The sequence below is a fragment of the Penicillium malachiteum genome (genome assembly GCF_028827825.1).
Source record: "Penicillium malachiteum strain IBT 17515 chromosome Unknown utg000002l:1.0-8849297.0:1.0-8852440.0, whole genome shotgun sequence".
NCBI classification, from domain to species: domain Eukaryota; kingdom Fungi; phylum Ascomycota; class Eurotiomycetes; order Eurotiales; family Aspergillaceae; genus Penicillium; species Penicillium malachiteum.
Genome location: NW_026643095.1, coordinates 8,395,887 through 8,421,812, shown reverse-complemented (window position 1 = coordinate 8,421,812; position 25,926 = coordinate 8,395,887). Strand labels below are relative to the sequence as shown.

The window sequence follows — 25,926 nt, the reverse complement described above, 5'->3', positions numbered from 1 at the left end:
GGGGGACTCCAACCCCGCAAAAGGCCCCTGCACCCTGCATAATCATTTCTGGAATTTGTACTATATCTCTCTGAGGCTACTACTCCAGTGGCTAGGATGAGAAAGCCTCGATTCCTGTCATCAAAAAAGATGGCTTGCTTCATCCCCCAATCATTTTGGACCAATCCTAATGATGTGATCATCCCCCCGGAGATTGTTAACTTCACGCTAATTCCCCTCTAAACCAGGAATGACTGTGATGGTCCATGCCCACTTCTCCAACCAACCCTGATTGAAGTCAAATGCCGAATGCGACTCTCCTTTTCCAAGCCGCCTAGTCCCTACTGGTTCTATCACAAGCGTGAGATTTGCGCCCGACTCATGCAGGGGAGAGAAACGGCACCTCTAAGCGAAGCAGAGAAGCAATAAACCCCCTCTCTGATCATTGCCAAGCGTGGTCGACGTAAGCCACGCTGCTTGAAATGACTAGTATGGAACGTTTCTAGAATACGTTGTCGGAATGGACCGTGCACAAATGCACAATGCATGTCCCGTGTTGAAATGCCATTCAACTTGACCTGCATTCATGTACTCTACTTTCATCACTCTACTCACCGGGGGGGACCAAGCCTTTGCGCGATTTTTGGTCCGGCCCGCCCCCAAGCCCATAAAAACCATACTAACACTACGGACTACGGAGTACCGACCACTTATCCCCGCTCGGACCGATTCCCAACTCGGGAAGAAGCACTTTTAAGATGAAAGCCTATATTCAAGGCAGCACATTGGTGTGTCTAAAAAGGTGACTCCTTAGGAACCTTGTGAGATAAAACCCCGCTTGAGGCGTCGACCAGAAGAGTTCCAGAAGGTTGACACGGACTTTGTTTTATGCCACAATTGTCATTTCATGTCATTTCATGTCATTTCATGTTGTCTTTTTGTTGAATGCCTTGTGATAGGGGATGAGCCCACTTGACTCGGCAAAGACCTCGGGACACGAGCTTATAGGCTCCAGTATTATGAATCTCCCCGCCAGCCCCACTGATTGCAAGCCCATTAAATGTTTCGACTCATCGAGTCTCACCGTAAATAGCTATACTAGTACACATGTGTATTCCGGGGTTATGTGTATATCCGTTCGATTGTTTATACCTCCAGCGCTAATCTTATTACAGTAAAGATGTACGGGGTCGTGACTCCCTTTACTACTCCGAGTCGGGCACTGGAGATTTTTTGACCACTCAGCATTATTCCAGTTAAACTCTTCCAGATGTCAGGTTTACAGTTAGCAGATATTATACAACAAATAGAACTTGAGCCTACTATGATCTCTTCATTTAATATTTGAAACTCACCTCACTCTGCTGCAGCCTAGGTATACCATTGTGATCTCTTTCAAAGAGCTCGATGGTGCCTGAGACAGAACCTCCTTGATGCCTTGTCCATTTTACAATAAGGACAATCTTTATTGCGCCATTCCCGCGTACCAACAAAAGGTTCATGTCATTATAGAGCTCATTGATCGTCTCACTCCAGCCTGAATCGACAGCGAGAGTTGGCAGGATATGCCCTCGAACTCGGAAGTAGAAGTCTGGCTCCTTTGTGGATCCGCTGTGTGGGCCATGTTCGAATTCGAGGGCTACATGAGTTAGCTTAGAGCTCGAAGCGTTTTGGATTAGATAGGTTATAATAGGGATGACATACTTATAACACCTCCTATGCATAGGAGTTTTCTTTCTTGCTGGTTAATATCTCCAGTCTGGAACAACTCAACCAGCTGGCCGGAAAGCCATGTTTGAACAACGTCATGAATCAAAGTTGGCATGATTCGAATTCGTATTGAACATGTCTTGGTGCAATGTGTTTTTCAACTAGAATAAGTAAGTCACTTAAGGGAGACAAGACGCAGGTTTTGACTTACCGGGATGAAATCTTCTCGTCGATAACCTGCAAGATAACCTCTCCCCAGGATCGAGGCACGTCAGTATACAGAAATTCGTGGTATTCCTGAGCTTGACGCAGGGAGGAGATGATGTGATATTGAAAAGCAGCCTCTGTGTTAAATTGATTTGCAGAATTCACAGTCATGAATGAACCTGAATTTGGCGTAGCGGTGGTAATCGAAAAATTTTGAACTGCTGACATGGTGAGAAGCCGATAAAAGGGAATGGTATTATTGAGGTATGAGAATAAGCAGACAGATGAGGGAGGAATCTTGACACGATCCAGCCAAAGAAACATCACAACCCATGTACAGGAATTTAGGCAGCAACAGAAATATGGGATGTGTAGTAGTTATGATGTAAATAGTAACAAGGACCGAGTTATCCATGGATGTAATAACTAGACCTGTGCAAAAGGTGGCCCATGGTCCAGGGTCATGGCCCATGGACCATGGTCCAAAACCCATGGGCCAAAATCACCATGGGCCAAAATCACCATGGGCTTTTGGACCATGGGCCCATAAGCCCATGGGTAACCCATAGGTGGGTCTAATCTGTATAATTTTTTAGACTTTACCTAATCTAGTAATCTTAATTATGAAAAATACAAAGGTGTTTTAGATTACAGAAATTATAATTATAAAATAAAAAATAATTCAAATTTTAATTGTAAAAGATCAAAAGATTTAAAGCATAAGCCATACTATAATAAAAAAAAAGATTGGTGTCCTACTTGAAATAAGTATGAATGACCTATGTTTCAAAGCTCCCTCGTCCAATATTGAGATGCATCACGAAGATTATTAACATCAGCTTGATTAGCACCAATATCTGTTGTTGCATCTATAGCAAGTTCCATAAAAAATGATCGAATAGCCATTTGCCAAAGAATATATCCATTATCGTGTGGTTCAAGTCGAAGAAATGACCGCCGATTAGGTGCAACAGGTCCGTTTGGGAGGACATTCACCGGTGCTGCAGGTACGGCTGGCCCTAGAACCAAAGGAGGTACGGTTAATTGAGCCTGTATTTGCCGTCGTGTAGCCATCAACCTTTGATACTCTTGGATTTTCTCAGTATTCCCATCTGGCTGTTCTCCTGTATGTAAACCATACTGCTTTGCATGCATTTTAACAGCATGATCCAATGCTAAAGCAAGTTTCCCAGTCGCTTCAGGTACTTTTGCAGTAGTATTCGGATAGTTTGCCCATGCGAATCCAGTAGCGAGAGTTGCTCCAGCACCAGCAGTTGCAGGTACAGTTTGTGTTGCCTCTGCCCATCCAATTATTTCTTGAAAATCCAGCCAATCTCCTATCATTCCTTCTAACCACTAAAAACAAAAAATTAGTTTTAGAACCATATATGAACCAAGGGTAGTACATACCTAAGTACAGTGGCAATTAGACTGGATACAGTTAGTACATTTCTTTGAATTGACATTGGTATATTAACAATTCATTCGAAAAACTGTAAGGGCTGGACCTCCTGCCTGGAATGCAGGTTGATCGGTATGTTTAAACTTATAGACTTCTCTATGAAGATATCGAATACAGGTGCAAATCGATAACCGTGGTAGATGGACAAAATGGATTTGGATAGGAGGTGGTGCAGGCTCTGGAGGTCCTGGAATAACGTTTAAACCAGCAAGGAGAGCAGCAGCAGTAGGAGCGGCCATGGTTCAGGGGTGTTTGAGAGGTAGTTCAGAGGTACTTCGGAGGTGGTTTTGAGTTTTATCAAGAGGGTTCAAGTAGTATTTTGTAAATGGAAAATGAAGATGGTAAGAAGGAATAGATTTGAAACTTAGGGATTATATAGAATATTATTAGTAAATAGTAAAATTATTGAGGTTGGGTATTTAAACAAACGAAATTAGTAGAAATGATGTTGGCTTCATCTTTGAAAGATATTTGTTTCTGGTTTAAACCAAGGACTATATAGAGCTGAATCATGATATAAAGGAAGAAATAATAAAGATATATATATAAGAGATAATAGGGGTAATGATATTTTATTGAAAATTATCGGATATGAAATCGGGATTAGATATTTCCGCTTTGATCTATACTATTTTCATACTAGTATCAGACCCCCTACCAATCAAAATCACAGAGTAAAAAATAGACCCTGAAAGTACATTTTACAACAATCAGGTTCAAAAATATATAATCATATCTCTATATTCTATTCAAAAATATTATCACTTTTATAAAATCAAATTTTCTTACAGATTTTTTTTTTCCTAGAATATTCTTTAAAATTTCAAAAATAGTATATTACTTCATTTATTTATAATATTCTTTAAAAAATATAAAAAATCATAGATATATTTAAAAATGAAAAGTTGATACATGGGGTATTCAAGGGTAAAAGACCCATAGGAACCTATAGGTCCCCATGGGCTTCAAATTTCCTTATGTTATGTTGAAAATATCCGAAAAAAAGTTTTGATTTTCCTAGGGGCATCAGTTTAACCCCCAAATCTTTGATCTTCAAAAAGCCCATAGGCCCCATGGGCTTTTATGGGCTTCTTATGAAGATCAAAGATAGCTCATATGTAAAGTGGGTCTGATTCATACCCAATTCATATACCTCCCAGCCAATAATAATTATACTTTATAATAAATCACCCTTTCTTTTTTACTAATCTAATTTAGGATTTTTTTCTTTCTTATAGATTATTATTTTAAAAAATATCCTAATATCTACTACTCTCTAGGTTAAAACTTAAAGGTCAGTCTTTCAACTCCTCCATCTCCATATCTGTTATACCATATCAACATACCTAGTTCCTATTTCATTCATATCTATATCACTCCAAGATATCGTTTTTTTCGGATATTCCAACCTCACCAGCACCATCTAATCTTTTTGATGATAATAGTATAACTGAAGATACAATACTATCCTTAAAAGCCCCTTCTACCCTCCCTCGACCTTATACAACATCACCTTTTATTATTTTTTCAAAGATGGATCTAACAAAGAGCATCTTTATTAAATAATAGCAGAATACAAAATATGGTAATCCTATACAAAGCATACCTACTACACCCCTCGACTAGACCCGAAACAGAACAGGGTCATATTAGAGTAAGGTGTTGGAGGTAGCCCATGAGGAAACTGGCGAGCCTATGGTCCTTTATACAAGATGTTTCAAGTCATTTACTCATCCAAATTGGTCTAAGAAAGATAGTAATCCTGCTGGATCTTCAACCATCAGAAAACATCTTAGCAAATTCCCTCGCTGTCAGGCAGATCAGCGCCCACAGACACTTACAGCTACATTTAACCAAATGGTAAGTTGAACCATATCCTAATCATACTAGTCTAGAGTATATTTCTAACCTGAATTATCTATGGTACCAGGATTCCAAAGGGCTAACACGCCGGCCTTTTAATAAAAAGCAATGGTATGATGTAATTTTAGAATTTGCTACTACATCAAAGATTGCTTTCTGTATGATCGAACACCCCGATTTCCAGAAGTTAATTCGCACCACTCGTTCCTTCTCCGAACCTCCTATATTTCCAACCCGAACTACACTCGCAAGACACCTCAAAGAGGCTGTCAAATCAAAGGCAGACATATTTTTCAAAAATCTTCCTCCTACAGCAAAGATAGCTATTACAGTTAACTGCTGGCAATCTCCATTTGGACAGGCATTTTTTGCTATTACTACAAATTTTATCGATAAATCATGGGAGCTTCGGGAGTGTCTCTTAGGGTTTTCACCTCTCTATGGTACCTATTCTGGCGAGAATCTTGTATTGGTTCTTCGACAAGTACTTGAAAAGTATGGCATACTATCATATGTAATTGCAATTACAACTGATAATGCATCAAACAATACTACAATAGTCAATAATTTATTGAACTACATTGGAGTTAGTCGAGACTTTGATTTTACAATGATTCGAAACCTATGCTTTGCCCATGTGATTCAACTCTCTCTTATATCTCTTTTGAAGAAGCTCCAGGTTGTTCCAGAGAATAAGGATGTGGATAAAGTTTGGCGAAGTGAGCAATGGGGAGATGTTGAAACAGATATTCAAAACATATTGGCTAAGATACCTTTGATCCCCCTCTTTTCCAAATTTGATTTACCTATAATCCCTATCGATAACAGCCCTTAATCCCCTTAGTATACTTTATACTAACTATGTTTTATTTTCTAGATTCGACAATTCGCTGTATTCATCCGAGCCAGTGCACAACACCGACAAAATTTTCTCATTCTCCAAAACACAGACCAACCTTGCCCACTCCTTCCAATCCAAGATGTTAAAACATGATGGAATTCTACCTTTTTGATGTTACAATGTGCGAAATGTCTCCGATTGACCTTTGATTCATACTGTATTCAACATGGAAACGAGATCTTCCATTTGACTCCGGAGGAATGGAAACATGTTGATTATCTCCTTTCAATCCTTCAGCCATTTTTCAATTTTACCACTATTGTGTCATCATCTAAAACTATTACGATTCACCTCATATTCGACCTTTATAACAGTTTGTTTGACCATCTTGACATATCTATTCGACGGCTAAATTCCAAAAGAGCTCTATAGAAAGTTGCAATAAAAAATATACTTATTTCAGGACGAGAAAAGCTTGCAGAATATTATGAAATGACTAATGGGAAACAAGGTTATCTTTATGCTACTGCAACTATCTTAGCTCCTTCTCGCAAGCTATAAGCTTTTCAAACTAACGCATGGCGTGGAGATAACGCTAATTGGGCTAAGGAGTATAAGCGCTTCGTACGTGAACAGTATACGGAGTATACACAAACCAGCCCTGATCTACCTACCTCCAGACATCTAACTCCCCAAACTTTTCTCAACCGGCTTCTTCACCAATCTTCCACTCAACAAAATACTAAGGATGAGCTTACACGCTATCTCCAGAGTGGAATTATTGAGGCTGACCCCTGTACTTGGTGGCGGAACCACTCTGATGATTATCCAATTCTGGCCCAAATCGCCTGTGATACACTCTGTATCCTAGCTACTGGAGCAGGTGTTGAGCGTATGTTCAATTATGCTCGAGATTTATACCATTACCGCCGAGGTTCTCTAAAACCGGAGACTATTGAGGATCTAATGTTGTATATGTGCTCAACCAAGTTTGAAACAGAGGAGGATTGATTACAGTTCCTACGTGATTTAATACTCGAGGAACAAGCAGCTATTGGATCCTATGAGTATAGTGATAAAATTGAAAATCCAGATGAGGAAGTGGAGGAAGAGATTCAAGTGGATAATGTATTTAATTATATCAGTGATGATGATGTAGAGGAGGTTGATGAAGAGGCCTCAGTCATAGGAGATTCAACTCCAGGTCTACCATGCAACAGACCTAAGTCACCCCTGAAACGGACCCGGGTTCGAAGGAGTGTCTATGATGATGATGATGATGATCATCATCATCATCATCGACTCTCTAAACGACAAAGAAAACCTCCTTCTCAGGCTCCAGGATTTACCATTACACAGTATTAGTTTATTGTCTTTTTAATTTAATTGTTCTTTTAAATTGATCTTTCTTTATATACTTGATTCATCAATAGTAAGTATATGATTTAGATCTATACCATACCCTTCTCATACCCTTCTCATACTGCATAATGTTTTTTAAATATGCATATTATACACGCCCCACTTTTTTTGCCCATGGGTGCCCATGGGCCACGGTCTTAGCCCATGGACCATGGTCCAAATGCCCATGGGCTTTTTCCCCATGGGCTTTTGGACCATGGGCTGTGATGGGCCAGGCCCATGGGTTTTACCCATGGGCTTTGCACAGGTCTAGTAATAACTTAAAGTTATAGCACTAGTATAGCAACCTTAGAAGAAAATTAGTAATGGAATATACTTACTAGGAAGCTCTATAAATAGATTATATTCTAATAGTATCTGAATATTTAACTAAGTAGCTATATTTCTAAGGTTATACTATATACACTTAGCTATATTAGCACCTAGTAAAGGAAGTAAGAATATAGTAAGCATAGAGTACAAGTAGAGTAAGAGTAAAGTAAGAGTAGAGTAAGAGAAAGAGTATATATCTAGGTAGGTAAATAGGAGTAAGGGAAGGAGTAGGAGTTAGTATTAGAAGATGATTAAATATTTCAAGGAGGAAAATAATATAGATTAGGAAAAGTATTTACTTCTAAGATTGGCTTTATTATAATAGGTATGAGATTGAACCTTAGAATCAAGTACTTATTTTAATAATCAATTAGATTCAAGCTCCAGGGCTTCTAAGGTTGGAACTTGAGTTATTAGTCTGATCTATAGCCTTCCAAGGTTAGAGGTAGTACTAAACATTTGAATGGTTACCTACTTACCTACCTAGGTGGTCATATAAGTACCTCAGGCTACAGGGGTACATATAGAAGTATCTACTACAGGTCTAGTAGTCCACAGGTTTATATACTGAGTTTCAGGGATCTAAATATCCATTGCTACCTCCAGGGCTAGTATATAGTAATACCAGAGTAAAGTTCTTGTTTCAATATTCCTTGATACTAGTACCGAAAATCCGAGTGAATGACTAGACTTAATTCAACTTTGAGACGGAGAGGGTAAGAATACAATATCAAGATCCATATATACTATCCTTCCAAGGTTGCGTCTCACTGAAATCAGGAAGTGCTGTGGTTACCGGCAGGTTATCAATACCGAGGAGAACACAACGCTTGTAGGCATTCAGCTAATCAGGAGGTTCGGAGATGGTTAAATCGAACGCAATCGCTGTTCAAGAGGCAGAATATTTGATCAGAAAATTAGACAAGAGCTGAAGCTGGGCCTTGAATGCGTGTAAAACTATAGATCGTCAAGACCGAGATTCTACGGGGAATTCGACGGTGAACTACGGCGTCACCGCGGATGACGCACGACCGATTCCGCACCTTCAACAACCTTAACTCCGTCAATCTCACTCCGATTCCAACATTCCCCTTTCCTCCGAGATAAAACCCCCGTTAGGTCCCTCAGACTCAGTAGAATATTTTCTGATACCAAAAATGAGCTGATCTACTCCTCATTTACACTGATATCCCCTCATATGGCGCACGCGACGCTCCTTCGGTCTCTCCGACCGCATCTAACTCTCCGACGCCCTCTCCTCCATCGCCATGTTCACTCCAGTCAATTCCAACCATTTATCCCACCATCACCCATCTCACTAGGACGACCCCAAGCAGCAAAGACATACGCCCGCACGCGAAAATGGTTGAGGCGATTAGTCTACACCTCGGTCGCAACGGGGATTGTCTACGGGATCGACAACCAATTCTATGCGTCATCGCTGACTCGTACCGCTCGCACATTCTCCCTTGGCCTATTAGTCGCACTGGACTATAAAATCAATTTCCGCCCACACCCGCCCCTCGCCAGTTCTATCGCTGCCGTGCATGCCCGCAACGCAGAGCGCCTATCGGATCTGCTACGTCATAATGGTGGGCTCTACTTGAAGATGGGCCAGGCGATTGCCATGCAGTCCGCTATTTTACCTCCAGAGTTCCAGCACATGTTCTCTCGCATGTTTGATGATGCACCACAAAATGATTGGAAAGATGTTGAGAAGGTCATTCGAGAGGATTTTGGAAAGTCCCCCGAAGAGGTCTTTGGGGTGTCGTTTTCCGGGGAACCGGGCAAGGGTCTGATGGAGCGCAAGGCGCGTGCTAGTGCCAGTGTTGCGCAAGTTCATTGGGCTCGGCTAGCGGATGGAAGGGAGGTGGCTATCAAGATCCAGAAACGTGAGATTGTGCAGCAATTGGCGTGGGATCTGTGGGCGTTCAAGTGGGTTCCAATTTCTACCTCTGTGTGACGCGCAATAAACACTAATATCTTCTGCAGAGTTGTCACAAGCATTTACAGCAAATTGTTCGACATCCCGTTTAATAGCTTAGTCCCATATATCAGCGAGCGCTTGTCCCTTGAAACCGACTTCGAAAATGAAGCGACCAATTCCGAGACCATGGCCCGATTAGTTGCCGGCGAGCCCAGACTCCGCGACCGAGTATACATCCCCAAAGTGTACCGTGAGCTGAGCTCTAGACGTGTGATGACGGCTGAATGGATTGAGGGCGTGCGACTTTGGGACAAGGAATCGATTACACGGTCATGGCGCGGCGGCTGGCGAGAAGGCAGTCCAGGATGCCATGGCACAGCTCTGGATCAAGGCACCTCTAAACCTCCAAACCCCCCGAACTGGACAACTAAAACCTGAACGGACTCACTGGAAAGGACAGAATGGTCGTGGAGGGCTAGGTCTATCTCTGAAAGATATCATGACGACAATGGTGGACCTGTTCTCGGCACAAATGTTTTTATGGGGATGGGTACACTGCGATCCGCACCCTGGAAACATCTTCATCCGTCGCAAGCCATCCGGAAAACCGGAGCTTGTCTTAATTGATCACGGTCTCTACATTCATATGGATCCAGACTTCCGACACCAATACTCCCGCTTCTGGAAGGCCCTTCTCACATTCGACAACCAAACACTAGCTGAAATTGCGCGGAGTTGGGGCGTCAATAATCCTGATATCTTTGCCTCGGCAACTTTAATGCGACCCTACCGCGGAGGCGATATGTCAACGCAGCGTCATATCGAAGGACTCAGCAAGTCCGAACGCCAGGAACGACACTACGAGATGCAGCAGGCTGCCCGCAAGGCTATCCGGGAGATGTTGGGTGACGAGACCAAGTGGCCGCAAGAGCTAATCTTCATCGGACGTAACTTGCGTATTGTCCAGGGAAATAATCAATTCCTCGGTTCCCCAGTGAACCGACTCAAAATCACCGCAACATGGGCATCACGGGCTCTCGCTGAGTCCCCCGATCTACCCTTATTAGAGAAGATCCGAAATATGGGACGCCACGTCGTATTCCGGGTTGTTCTTTTTACCAGTGATGTCTTCTTTTACTTCACCAAGATTCGCCAACTTCTACGGTTAGGAGGAGGGATGGAAGATGACATCGAAGCGCAGATGCAGGGCATGGCCAAAGATATGGGAGTGGAGTTAAACCACGGTTTATTCGAGGGATAGATTACTAGACTAAAACGATAATCGCTACTCAATGTATATCAGACACGTTTCAAGTTCCTCTATGCTGTCATGATTCCTCATCCAAAACAGCTTCAACAGCCTTCAAGGCCCCAGTAATAGTAAAGCACACGACTGGAGAGAGGGCATACATAATCTATCACGCATCAGCAAAATAGTAAATCCAAGAACCCAGATATTCCAACATGAACATACCGTCAAGCTCTTCGCAATAGCCATCTTCTCTCCCTCAGAAGCCTGCGCCAACTCCGCCAACCCCAAAATGACCAATGCAGGAGGTCCGGCGGGCATGAGCATCATACTGAACCAAAGCATAGGATCATCACCAAGAACTCTAGTCTTCGCGAGCCCATAAATCATCGAAATACTAACAGCCGGCCAAAGGACCAACCGAAAGATGAAAATAAAAACCATAGAGCGGACTGGAATCCTGCCCGAACTCCCATCCCGCTCAGAATACTCCGCAGTAGTTTCATCCCTACTGCCATTCCTCTGCCCTCTTCTCTCAAGAATCATTCTCTCTATCGTAACGCCAAGTTTACAACCCACAAGAAAAATCTGTAAGGTAGTAAACAATCGTCCCAGGTTCCGTATACTAGTTGTTAACCACGCATGAAAGATCCCACCATCTTCATCACGCGCGAAAAAAGCACGATGGAGTGTAGGTACAAGACCGAGTATTGCCCCGAGAAGTGTGCAGCAGATTACTACATCTGCGAATGGGGATCCGAAGGAGGCCATGAAGTTTTGTTTCATGCGAGTTGGAAGGAGAGATGAGAGACGGCTTTTATACCTTTTTATATGTGCTTTCAAGGTGCGAATTCGTGGTTGTGTTAATTGAGGTAGAAGTGATGTTGTTTCTGTGAGTAGTTCGTCCTGGGATTCTTCGGTATGATTGCGATCATTGAGGTTGGATTCTGGCTCATAGCCAGACGAAGGGGGTATGGATATGGATTTGTGATCTTGAAGCATTCTCGGCCCGACGACGTAAGCTATTGTTTTGCTTATCACTGCGCAGACGAGGAAATAGCTTTGTGCGCGATCGATTTCTTCTGAAGTCGTTTCGCCTTTGCGGAGGATCAGACGTAGGGAGCCAACGCTGTCGAGGGCATCGAGGAGGAGAAGAGGTAGAGAAGTGGTGTTATTGAAGGAACATGCAGGTTTGACCCATTGAGGGAGATTGAACATTCTTGAAATGACATGTACAATTCCAATTGAAGCGCATGTATAGCTGATTGACCAGACTTGAGTGTCAAGGCAAGTAATGTTGGTAACTGGACGTGTAGCTTTGCTCGGCGGACTTACATATGACAGGGATGTAGTTCATTACTGTACCCCAATGAAGCTGTTCGCCGAGATTGACGATGATCAGTGCGGGCAGGAATAGTTTCACTGCTAGACCGGACATGTCGTTGATTGCTGCATCATGGATGAGACCTAGACGACGTGCGGCGATGCCGTAGCTCATAGTTAGTAGAACCGAGACACATGCTTGAAGCGCACCTAGAAAAGGTGCTACCAGGTCTTGGTTGATCATAATGACTCCAAGGTTGAACTTATAGATTAATCAGATTGCATTAGGATTGTCTGAGATAGAGAGATGTCTTCAAATGGCGTCATGGTGACCACACACACGAGATCCTTTATCTGAAAACAGAAGGGCCCTCCAGCTCCAACACGATTCTGTAGGTCCAGCACGGTTCTGTAGCTCCAACACCCTTTTTCCACTACAGCACAATTTATCCACTCCAGCACACTTTGCCCACTACAGTACACCTTTCCCACTCCAACACAGTTCGTTTAGTCCAGCATACTTTCTCAACTCCAATACAGTTTTCCCACTCCAACACGGGTCTCCAGGTTCAACACAGGTCTCTAGGTCCAACAAAATTCTTCTACTCCAGCACAACTTTCTCACCCTAGCACACTTTACCTACTCCACTGCATTTCTCTGCTCCAGCACAGTTTTTCCATTTCCAAAAAAAAACCCTTCCATGAACCACTTCAGCAGACTTCTTCCGATGCAACACGGCTCTGTAGGTCCAACGCAATTGCTCTCAAAGACTCCACAATTTGCTTCATGGATTTTACACGGGATTGCCAACTGAAATTGAAATGCAAATTCGAAACTGAATCAGATAACATAGGACATCTCGCTACTCCCCCGGTTTGGTGTCCATGCCGTGCAAGAAAGTACCAAATAGTCCGACGTCAAAGGTAAATTCACGGCAACCAAAAACATCCAGGAGAAACGAATACGCCCGATATGAGCGATTCATCAATCTGAGATGAGAAAAAACTAATATTTCCTGCGATGTTCGACAGATAGATCCATCAGTTCTCACAAACACATTCAATCAGATTCTCGACACCCCTTGTCACAGTCCAGATATTGAGGATTTTCAACCCAGCCCTCTCGAGAAGTCGGGTCCAATGGCCCTGTGTGCGCTCACAGGAGCCCACTGTCATCATATTCAAGTCAAGAGCGGTGGTCTCTGGATGGGCACCAGTGTCTGGGACCACGTTCTCGTTGATCAACAATTTACTGTAGCCCGGCGTCATGGCGGGTGTAATATTAGCGAGAATCTACACACGTTTCATCGGGCCAGTCATGCAGCACGGAATGCATATAATAAGCCCGCGCACCTAGAGTCAAAATTCCAGATCAGTACTTGGTCAAAAGCATCTAGAAGAAAACACTAGCAAGTATACCTTTGACCCGCTGCCTTGTGAAGAAATTATAAGCCATTGGTTCAATGGACTTATCCAGGTCTTCTTTCACGGCATCAATCACTTCTGGAAGATCTTGATTTCTCTGTCTTATGCGCCGCACCGAAGGCACATCTCTTCATATTTGAAGGGTCTTGATAGTCAGCGTCGCGGATAAAGGCAGGGAAGGCAAGATATCCCGGGAGCATCCAACGTGAATTGCAAAGGATTAGTAAAGAGACCTCCATATTGTCCAAGACATCATCTGGAATTGGCTCTTACTAAAGACGATAACCGTCACTATATTTGTCTACGGCCAGGGTGGAGGAAAGGTTCGTGGCGCAATATTCATCCGTGCCTGTCTCAAACAAGACGCCCATTGCACCAAGATGCTTCAGAATTCTTGCTAGGGAGTGTCAAATGGCGGTTCTGAAAGTCATAATCTCAACATGAGCTTACCAAGCAGCACAGGATCGGAGTTCGTCGCAGTGGCCAGGTCGAGAGCTGTCTTGGGCTTTCCGTTCAAGGCAAGCAGTGGGAAAACGCCGAGGTCCAACGCTGTCATAATAGCCGCAAATGTCGCAGGCTTACCGGTCAGCTATAAAGACGGTATACGTGTGTAGAGGATACTTACATTAAGCCAGATATGACGGCGGCTCGTCTCTGCAGGCGTCTCCAGTGCCGCCACGAGCGACCTGGCTGCATCCAGTAGTTCTGATCGTTCTTTCCTGTCCTCACAGTTGATGTCCGGACCAAATGAGGAGATACGAGTGACGAGGCTAGGTACATCCTCGGGAGAATTGGCGGATGAGTATCTATCCGCCTCAGCGGTATGGTTGTCTGCGTTGATGCTCATGCTTACTTTGAAACGACAAGGCTCGTTGCCAATAACTTGCGAGTAAAGTTCACAGGTCTGCTATCATCTAGCGATGTGTGTCCTTTTATAGTCCACTCGATTGCTATGTTGTCTGGGAAGCCTGAAGCTAACAACACGGGCCATTCAAGCCGTGCCAACACAATAAGATCGGACGAACCGAAGATCTACAATCCAGACATAGCAGCCGCATACTGAGTAGCTATAACTGATTCGCTCCATACATATCGTATTACTTACTATAAAGAGTTAGTGGCGGCCGCCAGTCCATGACTAGGTACAGTCAGTGACAGTGGGGTATCGTACGTAGTCCTAGGTTAATAATTGTGTGTAATCGGACCACTTACCTGTTATCCATCTTTTAGCACTTGAACGCTATGCTGAATAAATTTGAATTAACTCGAATGTAGGTTATCTGTGAGGCATGAAGCTAGTAAACACATAGATCATTATATCCACATTTGCGTCTACTCTTACCTCCAGGGCTATAGGCTATAAATCTCCAATGGCCGCTTGAAGGGGGCGATGGAGCTTGATTAATTAGTCTCTGGGTATAACTGGTCGCTCACAAATTGACGTGTTATACAAGCCCCGTAACATTGAAATCTGACATTCTCACCTGCAAAATGTGGAATTTTGTTATCGTCTTCTGTGAGCTTTTCACCTCAAGTAATCCGCCTTATTGTAACTTCATCCATCCCACTCCTGTAAATAGATGAAGGGGCTCAAAAATTCAAACTTTGTGCTCATGGCTACAGAAAGCAAGCTTGAGTGGCGTGTCAGCTCAGAGTGAGCATCAAGTTCGCTTTGGCCCCTGGGCTGAGCCAACATTGACATATAGGTCCATGGGTATTATAAGACGCCTTGTCTAGTACTTTATGAACTACGTTACGTCAACTAGTTGGACGCCTCATGGACCACTTAGTGCTACCAGTGCTTATCATTGGAGAAAAGTGATTGGGTTTGATAAAACATTTGAAGCCTAGGAGCGCTGCCTTCAAACTCATTTTCACTATTCCGGAGTCCCCTCTTCTTCGCTGTCGTTTTTGAATCTCTAAGAACTGGGCCATGGGACCACCAATACCATACGCACCCAATGTGTATGCTATGTGTCTACGGCGGAAAAAGACGTGCGACAAGACGTTGCCAGCTTGTGGTTATTGCGCTCGGAATGGCATTCAGTGCGAATACAATAGGCCTCAGCACGAGAAACGCAGTCGCCAGATCAACCCCGGTCGGCACTTTGTGGCACTTACAGATTTCCATTTGGAAGCTCACCCTGGCCAAGCCCCTCTACATGACTCTATAGATTTCCTGATCGACCAACGCATGCACCAGATACTGGCGGTTTTACGTATGCATCCCGCTGAAATCACCATGACCTACATGAATAGCTTTCACCAGTGGATGCCCATCGTGTCGGCCGATGTGTTTCAAGTCGAACCTGCGCAGCCTCGCCCTGCGGATGTCTCCATTTTGCTTCTGGCCATGTGTACCGTAATACCAATCCCTGGACTCTCGACTCGCCTGGTCTTTCAGACCCAAATCGATTATTGAGCCGCAAGTATTTCTACCAAACTACAAAAATGCTGCTCGCTCAAGTCCAGACTATTGTCCGTCCATCCCTACCATTACTCAAGGCCTGGCTCATTATAACTGCCTGTGAATATGCTTGTCGGCATTTAGCGACGGCCTACGTGTCCATGCGCACATGCACTGGCCTAGCACACATCCTGGGTCTTTCCGGCCAGACGATATACACGTCAGCAGATAATTACAAGAATAGTTTGGCTATTGTATGGTCAGTCTTATTTCTAGAGAGGTATGTTTACTGTTATCATTTTCTTGGCTGTTGCTCACATGAAACAGAGCTATTTTGTTGGATACCGCGCAGCAGCACATGAAAGCCAGTGAACAAGCGCAGCTGCACTTGCGTTCAGATCTTCTCCTGGTGAATTTGGCTATTCCCTCAAACACAAATACTGATATATGGAATTGCCTGGAGAAGCACCGTTTCCAGGTCGTACAATTTCTCGACCGAGTGCTACAGTATACACAACAAACACATACCACCAGCCCTCCACTTCAGTTTTGGGAGCTTGACACTGAGATTTGTGGTGTGCTTGCCAATTTAATAGCTGAGGATCCAGCAGCGCAAGATTCTACTTCTGTTCTCATATGCCGCTGCCTAAGGTATTATAGTCCTTTACCCAAATTTTCTCACGACTGTTCACATGGTTACTTCTGGCATTGTTGACTGGAGTGATGAGGAGAGGAGTGAGTTCAATTCCTACCGTCATGAAGCATGCGATTATCTTCTTTCTGCGTACCCTGTTTTGGGAATAGAGCTCGTGAGCGTATTCCAGGAAAGCGCAGCCAATCATTTACAGAAGCTTGATTGGCGAGGCTTTGAAGTTGCTATGTTCTGTCTTGCCCAGTCGTGCTCCGCAAAAATCTTATCCCAGACTCCAACGTATCCTTGGCTACTTTGAGCATGGCTAGCAAGATGGTAGCAGATTTCGCTAAAGCCCGGGGCGCCGAGACAGCCGACAAAATGCCCCCATGCTGCTTCTTTAACGTGAGGGGCTCAGTGGAGCACTTGGAAGAGCGCAGAAACCATTATGAGGAAACCAATTCCAAGGATACCGAGTGCTTGCTGGAATTCGAAGCTAATGACATGGACATTCCTGTGAGAATACTTCAAATCTTCAAGTGTTGGCTAGACAGCATGCTTGGCCGTGTGCTGAGTGCAAACTGAGACATGATGATCGCTCCTGAGGTAGTGCACTTGGCTAGGCTAGGTTTATAAAACTATGATATCTACTACTAGCCTTGGAACATGCTCATGTGCCTCGGTTTGGCCTCCGAAACTTGAAAGAAACTCAAATAACACTATGTGGATTCTCAGATCAAACATAATATCTTTCTGTATAAAGCCTACTAGGTACTATTGCAAGCCTCAACCCCTTATCGCATTAAGCAGCTGATTTGGTGGCATCACTTGGACAGCGAATATCAGCCCCATCCCAAGTGTAAGCACTGCACTCAGAGCTGCAAGAAGACCTAGTCGTGCAAGAGTTTCAACTCCAGGTCTTTCGAACTTGGTCGTACGTCGTTGACCGAGACGTGTGGTCCGTGTCAACGTCGGGACATACTTGAAATCAAATCGAGACTCACGACCCAGACCGATCTTCTCATCCAGGATCATTTTGTAGAAGTACTTTCGGCGCAGCTATTCGAATCAGAACCTCAAAAACAAGTGAAAAGTGCTCGACCGATGCAAAGAAACTTACCGAGATCATCAATCTATCCATGAAGTAAATTCGCGGAATAATATACGAGACTCCAGAAACCCAGAAGCAATATCCCCATATAAGCATTTGATAATAAAGACTCGACCGAGGAATCTCCAACTCATCCGAAAGTTGATCTCCATTCAATAGTCTGCTCATGGCTTCCATGAATTCCTTCGAAGCATAAGCCGGCGCGGTATTCTCAAGTCCGATAATGATATTCTTCGCCAGCACCTTCCCAGTCTCAGTAGGATCAATCTCCGATATTAGTAGAGATTCCATCATCGCTCGAGCGTCCTTTGAATTCTCGAATGGTTCTGTTGGTGTACCCATATACCATGCCACGAGTCTCCACAGTGCAATGTAATCGTCGATCTCTCTCTCGCTCAAGAAGATACCTTGTCGCGGAAGACCCATCCAAACTACCGAGCTGCAGAAGGTATTGATCGTCCCAATACAGTCTAAGTCATTGACTGGGGGGTCCATATCTGGCGATATCATAGTAATCTGGCTGTTGCTCGACGAGATTGAGGATCCTCAGACGAACGGATGAGTGGAGGAGTCGAACTCGGACGGATGAGATGTTTCCTTCACCACCGGGCTTCATTCCCTCTGCTGAACTATTCACTTGTAGAATATGCTGAAGTGTTTCGAGTAATCGACGACGTACTACTTTAGCTCCGAAGCCACCTGTTCGCGAAAGAGTTTCTACCACCCGGATTGCGCCCCTAGAGAGTTAGTCAAAATCTTCCAGTATGCGCATGAGGTCTTACATTCCACCAAGCAAACTTTCAAAACTCAACTGTTGGATACTCATGGTTAGTCTTCTTCCCTTCGACTAGCCGGACTGATAACACTCACCACATTCAAAATGGGAAGCCCATAGCGGAAAAACGTGTCCTGGCCTCGCTGAATCTGCTCCCAGTCTACCCATTCAGGAACCGTATTCACCTGTGTCCATAACTCCTGCAACTTCGGATCTTCATGCGCATGATCTTTCAGCAATGTATAAAGGTCCTTATGAAAAAGCTTGTCGGACTCTCCATTAGAGGGAAGTTTATTCAGTCGTTCCACACACTCATCAGCGAGTTTATCATAGGTATGAACCATGGGTCTGAGTTCATTTTCCGAGCGATGTAGGTCAGTCCATAGAAAGGAGTATCCCCAATAGTGACACTCCGTACTATTTCCATGTCGAGAGGATTTCAGTGCCATGTTGGAATGTGGTTTCAAGATAGAGCCAAAAAGTAAAAGGAATAGTGGACGACTCTTTCTCAGCCTCATGGTGTAGTTATATGATATTTTCCCCCCATGTTTCCCCATGATCACCATGTGCCGTACCGTGGTCCGTGGTCCGGGGAACATCAAGAGGGGCTAGGGCTGGAGGGATTAACATGTGAACTGATCGTCATGACTATGATTGGTTCCAACAGGTTTCTGTTTTCCTGCTCCATAGCTCCTATTGAGCGAGAATGACGAGTCATGTTTTTAGGATTGGTCCGAGTCTGATGTATAGCGAATTATGCATGAGACTTGGAGTTATGAGAAGGTTATCCAAGGCCTGTGGATCACAAGATCAATATGTGGCAACTTCAAGTTCAACTCCTTTTATTTCTTAGAAATAGCTTAGACCTATCATTAACATTCCAAGGTTATACTACTCGTAGAAGTGAAAGGTCGGCAATATTTTGATGGTTCAGTAGACTTAGCATATATCGCGACGTCTGATTTGTACCTACCGTTCTCCTTCCATGGTCCGATCTCAGAGGAAAAGACCATAAAAGCAACCTTGGACTCCTTACATCCAGGATCATAGTTAGGCATTCTTGAGATTATGCATAAATGATGATATTAATGAATTTGAAAATCGATGAAAACCTTGGAATGCAATTAGGTGGGTGCTAGATGAAAAGAAAACCCATAATGCAATGGCACCATGATGAGCGTGTTAAGGCCCCTTGAACCTCACATGATAAAACCCCAATAAAATGAAATCATTTCAGTCATAATCTCTTGGAAACTCCAGGTCCCAACAGCTCCAGACGGACTATTGCACATAATCAAAGGTCATCCCACGACATTTTAACCACAGCGATCGCACAATGTCTAATGACTGTGACTTCCCACCGCGCGCAACAACAAGGGACTCTACAAATCTAGACTTATCTTGCGCAGTGAGAACCGGTGTTTGAATACCGTTAGCATCGGTACCCTGGGCATCAAAAGCACTGAGTGCGGCGATTAGATTAGGCCGCGCCAGTACCATTTTCTTGAACATCAGTCGTCGCAAGACGTCATTTAGGAAGGTCAGATCAGACCGCGCGCATCGACCTGCGATTTGTCCGATCAATGTTTCACATAGAGGGGGGACGAAATGTTCCAGAACTTGATCCAGCGCGATGGTCTCGTCGGGAGACCCGCCTCGTAGATCTATCATGGCGACCCAGAATGCCGAACCAGAGCGAAGAACGAGAGGCTCGGGCCTGGTAAGAGCACGAAGGGCAAATTTCAGTACGAGGGCAAAGATTGGGGTTCCTTGCGACTCTGAGCCAGAGGCAGAAGGAAGAGGCTCGGTCAAAGAGAAGAGAATGGGGTAGTATTTTGGCAAGAGACGCGCAAGGAAATCAATACCCGCATTAGCAGTCTCAGGGTCATAGATGTCGGGATTGTCAAGCATCGAAGCGAAGAGTTGCGACACGTGAGCAATCAGTTGCACCGTCTCTTCCCTGATCTTCATAGCATGTGAAGCATGCGATGCGAGGAATGACGATGCTGTGGCCATGATGACATCAGTTCCCGAAATACCGAGAGGGAAGCTTTTGATGAAATCCACTGTCAACGAAGGAGGGAAGACAAAGAGTCCGCTTGACTCGGTGTAACCGGCTTTAAGAATGTCGCATGCTGAATCAATGATGCCACTATCAACGGGGAAATCAACAATCAGTAGACGCATTGCCTCCATGATGAGCTGCTGTACTGGCGATCCAGGCCCGGAATTCCAAAATGATGCAGGGTATGGATCCTGTTCTTGTACTGCATCCAGGTTAATGACAACCTCATCTCCGTCGGACCGAAGTCCTTTGCCAATGCTGGCAATGCAACTGAGCACCAGATGTCCATGGGCCCGTGCAATCTCGAATGCGGAGCCAGCTGCTTCTTCACGTGCTGTCTTGGCTTCTTGGACAAAGAATCCGAGGATTCTTTCCAGTGTTTGTACTTTCTGCTCATCTGACTCTAATTTTTGTATGATTGTCGCAATTCCTTCGAGAACCTTCGGCATTGTAGAGACTGTTGCTGTAGGTCTTGTCCGGAACTGGTCCAATCGATCAAGGAAGGTCGGGAGCTCAGTTATCAGCATCCGGGAGCAGGATTTTGAGAGCGTCAGAATAGACCGTGAGGCCGGTTGGGCACAGGATTCAAAGTTCAATGATTCGAAAAGGATGTTCAGAACACTCGGCAAGAGGTAGCTGTGTCGTTCAAAATATGACTCGTATTTTCCAAAAGAATCGACAAGTGTCTGACGTGCCTTCAGTGGAATTCCGGTCTCGCCACCCAGGCATAGCTGGGCAAAGGCGTCGCTACCGAAGATTGAATCTAAGCATTGGTCTGCATGGCCATTCTCATCAACTGCTTCAGAAAGCTGGGCAAGACAGAACATAGCAACTTCAAAGCCTCGCCAATCAAGCTTCTGTAAATGATTGGCTGCGCTTTCCTGGAATACGCTCACGAGCTCTATTCCCAAAACAGGGTACGCAGAAAGAAGATAATCGCATGCTTCATGACGGTAGGAATTGAACTCACTCCTCTCCTCATCACTCCAGTCAACAATGTCACTGGGGTTTGGATACAGGAGCTTGTTAAACATGCCAAGAACAACTTCAGCCATCTGAGATTTGACAATTTGATATCTAGAATCAGAAGACTCCAACTTGTCCGGTAGACACTCAGCAATTTCACCCCAGTACTCCAGGACGCGTGTTGTGGCCGACTCATCAATAGCTGCGTAGCCTGGAATCTTGAAAATATTATGCAAAATAGCCAATATTTGAGAGTTTTGGCGTTTCATAGGATCACTGAATAGATCAAAGCCGACCAAAGAGACATATGCAACGAGGAGATCAATGAATGTCATACTATCAGTATCATAGTCCTCCCCTGTAACTGAGAGCAGATGCTTGGTCACAATGGAGTCTGAAAGAACCTGTGCAATAGTGAAAATGGAATGGGTATCAAATGCCCAGGAACGAGTCTCGAGCGCTGGGGTTAATACAGAGGCTGCACTCTCACTGAAGCTCGGTAGTCGCAATGCTTCAATGATATCATGACCACACGAGATGACGAGAGCTTGTGTTTGTTTGTCACTGGAATGGCGATGGTTTCCATAAACACCAAGCCATGTCTATTTCACAAGATCAAGTTAGCCTTTAATTCTGTCCAGGTATAGGTATACCAAGTATAGGATCTTCTGACCTTCCAAGACCCCATAGCCTCGTGGCTCAGGGTAGCCTCCATAGACTCACTGCCAGCTTCTGCTGCATGATACGCAATCTGCCTGAGGATATACTGAACGAGCAAGAACGCATCTCCTATGTTTTCCACTACGCGCTGGATGACTGAGCCCACCAATTCTTGAGGCTCAGCTTCCAATCTAGATGCTTCCTCGGCTAAAGCGATCGAAAAGAATACCAGGGCTGTGGCCTTTGAGGTAGACAATGTTGGAAGAACTCCGTTCAGGAAGTCTACCGTCTGGCATTCTGATTCCGAAACAAAACCGCCGTGGGCGAGACTTGCAGCCAGCTGCCAAAGAGCTCGTTTCCAAGAGCTAGCCGTATGCCGAAAGATAGCAACAAGACTAGAAGCAAGCTTCCTGACCACCATTGTTTGTTCGCCCTCGTTCACGATTGTGACAAAATGATTGATGAGTCGTTCCAGGATTTGACAGGTGGTTGCCTCTTCGATTTGATTCCTGTGCCCAGAGCTTCATTAGCGTTCCTTGTCCTGCAATCTTCGGTATGGTCCGTCGGAATGTTCGCAGGTGTCGGACCCAACACGTACCCTGATACATTGATCTTCACAGTGAAAGTAAGGGCGCCCATAAAACGATGATGCGCAGACCGTTCGCGAAGTAGAGAGTCCGCAATTTCCCAGGCATGGTCGCCTTTTTGCAGGTGTTGTAATCGTGTTTGGATTTCATTTATGGTGGTCGGGTTCCGTTGGTTCGCAGGATCATAAAGCTGGGTTATCAACTAAAGTGAGAATTAGCTTGGCAGGTCCCTGTAAGGCAAAAAGATGGATATACCGAGTGTGCTTCCACAATTGGTCCAGAGTTCCCACCACCCATAATTGGAGCGGATGTAGCCATTATTGAGGCACAAACTCATGGAGAGTGTGAGATGAAAGTGCGAAGATGGCAAATGGGAAAACAGTATACAAACGGGGATCACGTGGAGATAGCCGCAATATTTGTCGGCAGAATTCCGTTTGCTTCAATAGAGTCCAATCAGAACGTGAAATAGAAAGTGCGGTAGGGATGGCGGTGAGGCGCGGGGTTATACAGCTCTCCACGCCAAGTCAAATCTACATTGGATACCAACAGATGCTAACCATCTTCAAGTTATTCATAATTATACATTAACATCAAATCTTTCATCCAAAACTCAAAATCAAACTTTGAACACTCAATCCCCAAATACTATAGGCCAAATTTTTATTGATGACAGACTCGGACTAATTTCAAGTTGAACTTGAACTTGAATTCTGAAAATGTGGATTACGCCCACTATTTAGACTACAGTACAAATATGTTCACCTCGAGACCTAGCCATCAATGCTCACATCACGACGGCAACATGATCGGTCATATATTTGGTGATATTGCCCAAGAAACAAGCCGCAATAATCGAGATCGTACCAAAAGCAATACTCACATAATAAACGTACTTGTATGATTCAGAGTACGCCATCTGGCCAGCAAGCACGACCATGTCATAGGCAGTTTCATTGCCTGCAATTCCCGGAATCAATTTGATATCATCGAGTAAGGAGGCGCCAGTGAGTTCGATGACTTCGGTAATAAGCGTAACATTGGTGATTCCGAGATCCATCTCCATCACACCACCAATGTATTCAGTTGCTTTCGGAACGAACTTTGAAATGAAGACGTTGTAGTAGATGGTATAGCCAATTCCACCGCCCACGACACGGATCGAAAGAGTAAGTGCGGAGATGGTGGCAATAAGGTCCTGCAGATTATTATCAGTAATCAATCATACTACCATGTCTCAATTGACTCCTACTCACATCAGGGCAAATGATAGTGGTTATAATCGAAGCTGGAACAACAATGCCTCCAATTCCTAGACCAGCTAACACCAGAAGTCCCCACAGTTGGTACATATTGTCGATGCGTCCAATGGATAGTGCTCCACAGCCTGTTGAAAGGGGGTTATTAGTACGCGGAACCCATGTCAAATCGACAGCAAGACTTACCAGCTGTCATAAGAACACTGCTTATGATCAAAAGCTCCTTGTTATGTCCCTTGAAAACACTCAGCAGGACAAGCACTATACAAGCACCAGCGAGGATGCCAAGTCCAATGGGGAGACTGCGCAACCCAACGCCTACGGGATCATGACCGTAAACATTGAACGACTCAGTAGGCCAGAACATCAGTACGGAGAAGAAATTGCACCCGGAAATACATGTAATGACTAGAGTTAGACCCAGTGTGAGGGGCTCTTGCTTCAACCTTGTCGGGAAAATGGGATACTTTGCGCCGTAAATCTCCCAGAAGGCGAAGGCGACTAGGAGAGCGAAGCCGATGATCAGAGGTGCAAGGACGTGCGCGGAAGACCAGGGATACTATGCAAACAGAATCAATAATCATTTGGGTCAAACCGAGAATGGTATCTGCTCAGAATCGTTCTTACCATATATCCACCCCATTGAAGCCCAGCCAGGAAAATAATGAGTCCAGTAATGCTGAGGAATCCACCCATGAAGTCAATGCGACTAATAATCTCTCTTCTGCTCAGCCCAACAGAGTTGACTCGAGGAGGAGGAAAGTAGAACATGACTGTGATCAACAGACCGAAAGCATTCCACGCACCGCTGAACGCACCAACATAGCGCCAGTTACTATAGTATGCGATGAGCTGGGCCCAAAGTACCGAGGGACAAAAAGGAATGATGGTGAGAATTAGAACAGCGACATAAACACCTCGCTTGCGAGTAGGTGCCATTTCCGAGGCTGCAGCCAATGCAGTCAATTCATTCACGCCGGCGCCAGCGCCAGCAATAGCCATACCCGCTAAGAGTCCATTAGTAAGTACGATGACACGCTCATCCAAAGAACTCACCGATGAAAATATTCATTGTATGGGCTGTGCTGCAAACGATCATGCCAAGGACAATCAGAGAAGCTCCGATAATAGCGACATAACGGCGGCCAATTAAATCAGATAGAGATCCGACAAATGGACAGACACCTGCCAGACTAAGAAGGTTTGCTAGAACCTAGAAACCTGATGATTAGCGTCAGGTGGATATGAATATGGAGATTTGAAATCCATACAAACCAAACCCAGCGATCTGATCCGCCAATGCTTCCGTAGATATACGGGGGAATACCGCCTGAAGGACCGTTAGTACCATATTGACCAGATCGCGAGATGAGAAATTGTAGTTGCTCACCAAATAAATAGACGGGAATCTGACTTCCAGTCCATAGGAAAGCCATCGCTGTAAAACCCATGAATCGTCGAAAAGTCATCTAATATTCGTTGTCAGTCACTCAACCACATGATGAATAGTATAGATGTGCATCCTACCGGAATGTCTTTCTCGGCCTCAGGAAGACCTGTTTCATTGGAGGCAGAATCAACCACCTCCTGATGACTATGTCGACGATCCATATCGCTACTTTCCTGTGGCATAATGGTATTCTTCTCGTCGCCAGGAGGATCCGAGCCCTCAGTTAAAACCGCCATGGTGAGCAGATAACAGTGATGAAAAAGAAAAGAAAAAAGAAGTCCCCAATTCCTTGAAA

General features: G+C 44.5%; 12 protein-coding genes across 12 annotated transcripts; 4 read left to right on the top strand and 8 right to left on the bottom strand.

Moving 5' to 3' along the window:
- Positions 1 to 1,791: 1,791 nt before the first annotated feature.
- N7483_006135 (uncharacterized protein) lies at positions 1,792 to 2,124 on the bottom strand (the record flags this gene model as incomplete). Its single annotated transcript, XM_057089572.1, has 2 exons — positions 1,792 to 1,828; positions 1,901 to 2,124. 2 exons carry the CDS (start codon positions 2,122 to 2,124, stop codon positions 1,792 to 1,794), a joined length of 261 nt encoding a protein of 86 aa, XP_056949401.1.
- Positions 2,125 to 2,682: 558 nt separating this feature from the next.
- On the bottom strand, positions 2,683 to 3,597 carry N7483_006134 (uncharacterized protein; the record flags this gene model as incomplete). Its single annotated transcript, XM_057089571.1, has 2 exons — positions 2,683 to 3,252; positions 3,505 to 3,597. 2 exons carry the CDS (start codon positions 3,595 to 3,597, stop codon positions 2,683 to 2,685), a joined length of 663 nt encoding a protein of 220 aa, XP_056949400.1.
- Positions 3,598 to 8,994: 5,397 nt separating this feature from the next.
- Positions 8,995 to 10,984, top strand: N7483_006133 (ABC1 kinase family protein; the record flags this gene model as incomplete). The annotated part of the gene is made up of 3 exons (XM_057089570.1): positions 8,995 to 9,731; positions 9,789 to 9,968; positions 10,018 to 10,984. The coding sequence occupies 3 exons, from the start codon at positions 8,995 to 8,997 to the stop codon at positions 10,982 to 10,984; spliced, it is 1,884 nt and encodes a 627-aa protein (XP_056949399.1).
- Positions 10,985 to 11,051: 67 nt separating this feature from the next.
- On the bottom strand, positions 11,052 to 12,539 carry N7483_006132 (Auxin Efflux Carrier superfamily; the record flags this gene model as incomplete). Its single annotated transcript, XM_057089569.1, has 3 exons — positions 11,052 to 11,138; positions 11,198 to 12,246; positions 12,308 to 12,539. 3 exons carry the CDS (start codon positions 12,537 to 12,539, stop codon positions 11,052 to 11,054), a joined length of 1,368 nt encoding a protein of 455 aa, XP_056949398.1.
- A 797-nt stretch (positions 12,540 to 13,336) lies between these two features.
- Positions 13,337 to 13,564, bottom strand: N7483_006131 (S-adenosyl-L-methionine-dependent methyltransferase; the record flags this gene model as incomplete). Its single annotated transcript, XM_057089568.1, has 1 exon — positions 13,337 to 13,564. One exon carries the CDS (start codon positions 13,562 to 13,564, stop codon positions 13,337 to 13,339), a length of 228 nt encoding a protein of 75 aa, XP_056949397.1.
- Positions 13,565 to 13,992: 428 nt separating this feature from the next.
- N7483_006130 (uncharacterized protein) lies at positions 13,993 to 14,567 on the bottom strand (the record flags this gene model as incomplete). Its single annotated transcript, XM_057089567.1, has 3 exons — positions 13,993 to 14,117; positions 14,171 to 14,297; positions 14,346 to 14,567. 3 exons carry the CDS (start codon positions 14,565 to 14,567, stop codon positions 13,993 to 13,995), a joined length of 474 nt encoding a protein of 157 aa, XP_056949396.1.
- A 1,086-nt stretch (positions 14,568 to 15,653) lies between these two features.
- N7483_006129 (Zn(II)2Cys6 transcription factor domain-containing protein) lies at positions 15,654 to 16,142 on the top strand (the record flags this gene model as incomplete). Its single annotated transcript, XM_057089566.1, has 1 exon — positions 15,654 to 16,142. One exon carries the CDS (start codon positions 15,654 to 15,656, stop codon positions 16,140 to 16,142), a length of 489 nt encoding a protein of 162 aa, XP_056949395.1.
- A 29-nt stretch (positions 16,143 to 16,171) lies between these two features.
- On the top strand, positions 16,172 to 16,499 carry N7483_006128 (uncharacterized protein; the record flags this gene model as incomplete). Its single annotated transcript, XM_057089565.1, has 2 exons — positions 16,172 to 16,381; positions 16,404 to 16,499. The coding sequence occupies 2 exons, from the start codon at positions 16,172 to 16,174 to the stop codon at positions 16,497 to 16,499; spliced, it is 306 nt and encodes a 101-aa protein (XP_056949394.1).
- Positions 16,500 to 16,819: 320 nt separating this feature from the next.
- N7483_006127 (uncharacterized protein) lies at positions 16,820 to 17,343 on the top strand (the record flags this gene model as incomplete). Its single annotated transcript, XM_057089564.1, has 2 exons — positions 16,820 to 16,862; positions 17,024 to 17,343. 2 exons carry the CDS (start codon positions 16,820 to 16,822, stop codon positions 17,341 to 17,343), a joined length of 363 nt encoding a protein of 120 aa, XP_056949393.1.
- Positions 17,344 to 17,544: 201 nt separating this feature from the next.
- N7483_006126 (oxygenase MpaB family protein) lies at positions 17,545 to 19,093 on the bottom strand (the record flags this gene model as incomplete). The annotated part of the gene is given in 5 exon segments (XM_057089563.1): positions 17,545 to 17,817; positions 17,879 to 18,339; positions 18,353 to 18,606; positions 18,652 to 18,680; positions 18,740 to 19,093. 5 exon segments carry the CDS (start codon positions 19,091 to 19,093, stop codon positions 17,545 to 17,547), a joined length of 1,371 nt encoding a protein of 456 aa, XP_056949392.1.
- Positions 19,094 to 19,925: 832 nt separating this feature from the next.
- N7483_006125 (putative importin 13) lies at positions 19,926 to 23,240 on the bottom strand (the record flags this gene model as incomplete). The annotated part of the gene is made up of 4 exons (XM_057089562.1): positions 19,926 to 22,277; positions 22,349 to 22,844; positions 22,934 to 23,124; positions 23,178 to 23,240. 4 exons carry the CDS (start codon positions 23,238 to 23,240, stop codon positions 19,926 to 19,928), a joined length of 3,102 nt encoding a protein of 1,033 aa, XP_056949391.1.
- A 469-nt stretch (positions 23,241 to 23,709) lies between these two features.
- On the bottom strand, positions 23,710 to 25,867 carry N7483_006124 (putative MFS drug efflux pump; the record flags this gene model as incomplete). The annotated part of the gene is made up of 8 exons (XM_057089561.1): positions 23,710 to 24,120; positions 24,179 to 24,309; positions 24,368 to 24,740; positions 24,809 to 25,188; positions 25,238 to 25,394; positions 25,453 to 25,511; positions 25,572 to 25,650; positions 25,709 to 25,867. 8 exons carry the CDS (start codon positions 25,865 to 25,867, stop codon positions 23,710 to 23,712), a joined length of 1,749 nt encoding a protein of 582 aa, XP_056949390.1.
- Positions 25,868 to 25,926: the final 59 nt, after the last annotated feature.